The 3,746-nt window shown below is 42.6% G+C and overlaps 1 protein-coding gene across 1 annotated transcript in view; it reads left to right on the forward strand.

Moving 5' to 3' along the window:
• The window catches only part of LOC101560580 (heat shock protein HSP 90-alpha-like), a 2,465-nt gene extending 1,014 nt beyond the window's left edge, over positions 1-1,451 (forward strand). Inside the window, 2 exon segments of the mRNA XM_012514599.2 lie at positions 98-922; positions 924-1,451. Of these exon segments, the coding sequence (XP_012370053.1) occupies positions 98-922; positions 924-1,451 (1,353 nt within the window).
• Positions 1,452-3,746: the final 2,295 nt, after the last annotated feature.

Here is a 3,746-nt window from a genome sequence, read left to right on the forward strand (position 1 = left end):
GAGGAAGAGGAAGAGGAAGAAGAAGAAGAAGAAGAAGAAGAAGAAGAAGAAGAAGAAGAAGAAGAAGAAGAAGAAGAAGAAGAAGAAGAAGAAAATTAAGAAGTATATTGACCAAGAAGAACTGAACAAAACAAAGCCCATCTGGACCAGAAACCCTGATGATGTTACTAATGAGGAGTACGGGGAGTTCTACAGGAGTGTCACCAACGACTGGGAGGATCACCTGGCAGTGAAGCATTTTTCCGTGGAAGGACAGTTGGAATTCAGGGCTCTTCTTTTTGTCCCACAGCGAGCTCCTTTTGACTTATTTGAAAACAGAAAGAAGAACAACATCAAGTTGTATGTCCGCAGAGTTTTCATCATGGATAACTGTGAGGAGCTGATCCCCGAGTATCTGAATTTCATCAGAGGGGTGGTGGACTCTGAGGATCTCCCTCTAAATATTTCTCGGGAAATGTTACAGTAGAGCAAAATTTTGAAAGTCATTAGAAAGAATTTGGTAAAGAAGTGCTTAGAGTTGTTCACTGAACTCACAGAGGACAAGGAGAACTACAAGAAGTACTATGAGCAGTTTTCTAAAAACATAAGGCTTGGCATACATGAAGACTCTCAGAATTGGAAGAAGCTTTCAGAACTGCTACACTACTACACATCTGCTTCTGGGGATGAGATGGTTTCTCTCAAGGACTACTGTACTAGGATGAAGGAGAACCAGAAGCACATCTATTACATCACAGGTGAAACCAAGGACCAGGTAGCTAACTCGGCCTTTGTGGAACAGCTCCAGAAGCATGGCTTCGAAGTGATCTACATGATCGAGCCCATTGATGAGTACTGTGTTCAGCAGCTGAAGGAATTTGAGGGGAAAGCTTTAGTGTCGGTTACCAAAGAGGACTTGGAACTTCCAGAAGATGAAGAGGAGAAAAAAAAAACAGGAAGAGAAGAAGACAAAGTTTGAAAACCTGTGCAAGATCATGAAAGACATCTTGGAGAAAAAGGTTGAAAAGGTGGTCGTGTCAAACAGATTAGTGACATCCCCATGCTGTATTGTCACAAGCACATATGGTTGGATGGCGAACATGGAAAGGATCATGAAAGCCCAAGCCCTAAGAGACAACTCCACGATGGGTTGCATGGCAGCAAAGAAGCACCTGGAGATAAACCCTGACCACTAGATTATTGAGACTTTGAGGCAAAAGGCCGAGGCCGATAAGAACGACAAGTCTGTGAAGGACCTGGTCATCCTGCTGTATGAAACCTCACTGCTGTCCTCTGGCTTCAGCCTGGAAGACCCGCAGACCCACGCGAACAGGATTTACAGGATGATCAAGCTGGGTCTAGGTATTGATGAGGACGACCCCACCGCCGATGACACCGCTGCTGCTGTTAATGAGGAGATGCCTCCCCTCAAAGGAGATGACGACACATCACACATGGAAGAAGTCAACTGAGCTCGGGCCGAAGAAGCACTAATTCGTGCTCAGTGCTTAAATCTTCATTCCCTCTGATAATATATATTTTCAATGATTTTTTTGTTCAGTCTGTGTGGCATGATAACTGCTTTCAAGGGGAAGATAAGATTTCTTTCCTCTTTTAAGTAATACTGTGATATTGTAGGCACTAAAGCAGGGCTGGCAGTGCTTCCTCGAGTTTCACCTTGGTTTACTTTAACAAGCTGAGATGTGTGTGGTAAGATGTAACTTAACTGTGAACTCTGAGCTGCCGAGCCAGATTGCGAAGTAGACCAGATCTTGTGTCTCTGAAGTGTTGAGATTCCCTCATGTTGAAAGGAATATTTGTTAAGATAGCTTGAGTTTTCTTATAGGATCTTTTATTAAACTTTCCCCAGTAGTTTCAGATCCGCATGTCCTAGGCTTCTAGAAGTACGGTATACTGAAAACTTGACGGCAAGAGCTGCACGGGCTTGTTTTCCACAGAAAAGTACTGTTTCAAGGGAGAGACAACCTCTAGGGATACCGCAGAGCTATTTCAAAAATCATTCGGAACAGGGCCCGTGAGTGGAAGTGAGTACCCAGGTCACATTCTGCTAAAAGGTAATAAATTCAGCTGAGTTTAAAAATTAAAGAAAAATAATTAAAAGAAGGCCATCAAGTCACAAAGCTGGTGATAAGTTACACTGGCAATGATATAAAAAATTAACAGCTGCCAAGGGGACCCTTGAGCCACAGAGAATCTGGGAGGCTGAGTTCCCAGGGGCTTTGCAAGTGGGATTCAGTGTGCTGGGGGTGTGGTCACTGCATGTACACTGACTCTTCCTTCTCACATCCTGGGATTTGGGGGGCTCACAAAGGCAAGCATTTTGTAGTTAACATTCAAGAGCAAGCAAGGTCAATGGGAAATTCCTTTAAAGCCCTTATAGAAAATAGAGCAATAGGGCTGGGATATTCCTAAATGGTATAATGCTTGCCTGGCAAGAGCAAGTCCTGAGTTCAATTCCTAGTATAAAAAAAAATGAAAGCAATAGAGGCATAAACAAGGCAATCAACTTCCCAAGCTAAAACAATGTTAACTTAAAAGGATTCTGGGGGAAAGTGAAGAATGGACACAACGTAAGTGAAGAAAGAGGGGACCAGCTAGCCCATGATATGGTGACGGTAGAGGCAAGAGGGCCTGGACTAATTGCAAATGTTAAACCTAGAAATGACTGTCACTCTGCTGCCACAGACATAGTGTGTGTAGGGAGATTGGAGGGTTAACAACACATATGTGATAATGAGGGGAGTGAAGCAATATCATAATTGCTCAAGTGCTGTCAAGTTTTGACTTCCCTGCCCCTTAAAGCTTATGAAAGTAGGGTGTATGGTAATTTCCACCTTGTCTATTTTTATGGAAATTCTATCTGTGGTTTTCAGTTCCTCAAATATTTCTCAAGAGCTGCAGTCTTTGATGCATTCGTGTAGATGCAGCAATGAAAAAGAACAGACCTGGGCTGACCTGGAGCTTATATGCTTCCTGTTAAGAGGCAGATGATTAAACAACAGGGAAGTAAATAATAATGTTGGATAGTGATAATTACTCAGAAATGCATAAGTGTGTTAAAGATTCATAAAGATAACAGAGAACTATTTACCTGTCAATTTGACTAGGATTAAGAACGCCGATATATCTAGGTAAAGCATTATTTCTAAATTTGTCTGAGAAGGTATATTATCAAAGGAAAGTATCTTTACTGTTTGATCCTCATTTGAGTATCTGTAAAAGAGAACCACTAAATAGAGTAAAGGAGGCCGCCCTCCCCAGTGCAGCTGGGTATTACTATTAAGGGCCCAGATACAAGGCAAAGGTTGGGGAAGAGACAATTTCTTTCCCTTCTTGATCTGGGACATCCTTATGACCTGGCTGTTGGACCTGAGGGCTTCTGGCTCCTGAACCTTGGAGCTTCAGGTGGTTCTGGAGGTTTTAGCCTTGAACAGAGAGCTATGCCACTAGATTTCATGGGTCTCTTGTTGCCAGAGAGCATAGAGTGGAATTTTCTGGCTTCCATAATTGTACAAGCCAAATTTCATAATAAATGTCAATGTTTTTGCACAAAAAATGCAAACTTTCTCTAGCGCATCTGCATATATCCTAGTGGTTTTGTTTCTCTGGAGAACTCTGACCAGTACATAATTTTGGGAAGAAATCAGTCTGGGAAGAAACTCTGCACTTGACCAGGAGGCAGGGATCTAAACTTTCTGACAAGGAGAGAGAGAGAGAGAGAGAGAGAGAGAGAGAGAGAGAGAGAG

The sequence above is a fragment of the Octodon degus genome, unplaced genomic scaffold, assembly GCF_000260255.1.
Source record: "Octodon degus isolate 3935 unplaced genomic scaffold, OctDeg1.0 scaffold00035, whole genome shotgun sequence".
Classification (NCBI taxonomy): domain Eukaryota; kingdom Metazoa; phylum Chordata; class Mammalia; order Rodentia; family Octodontidae; genus Octodon; species Octodon degus.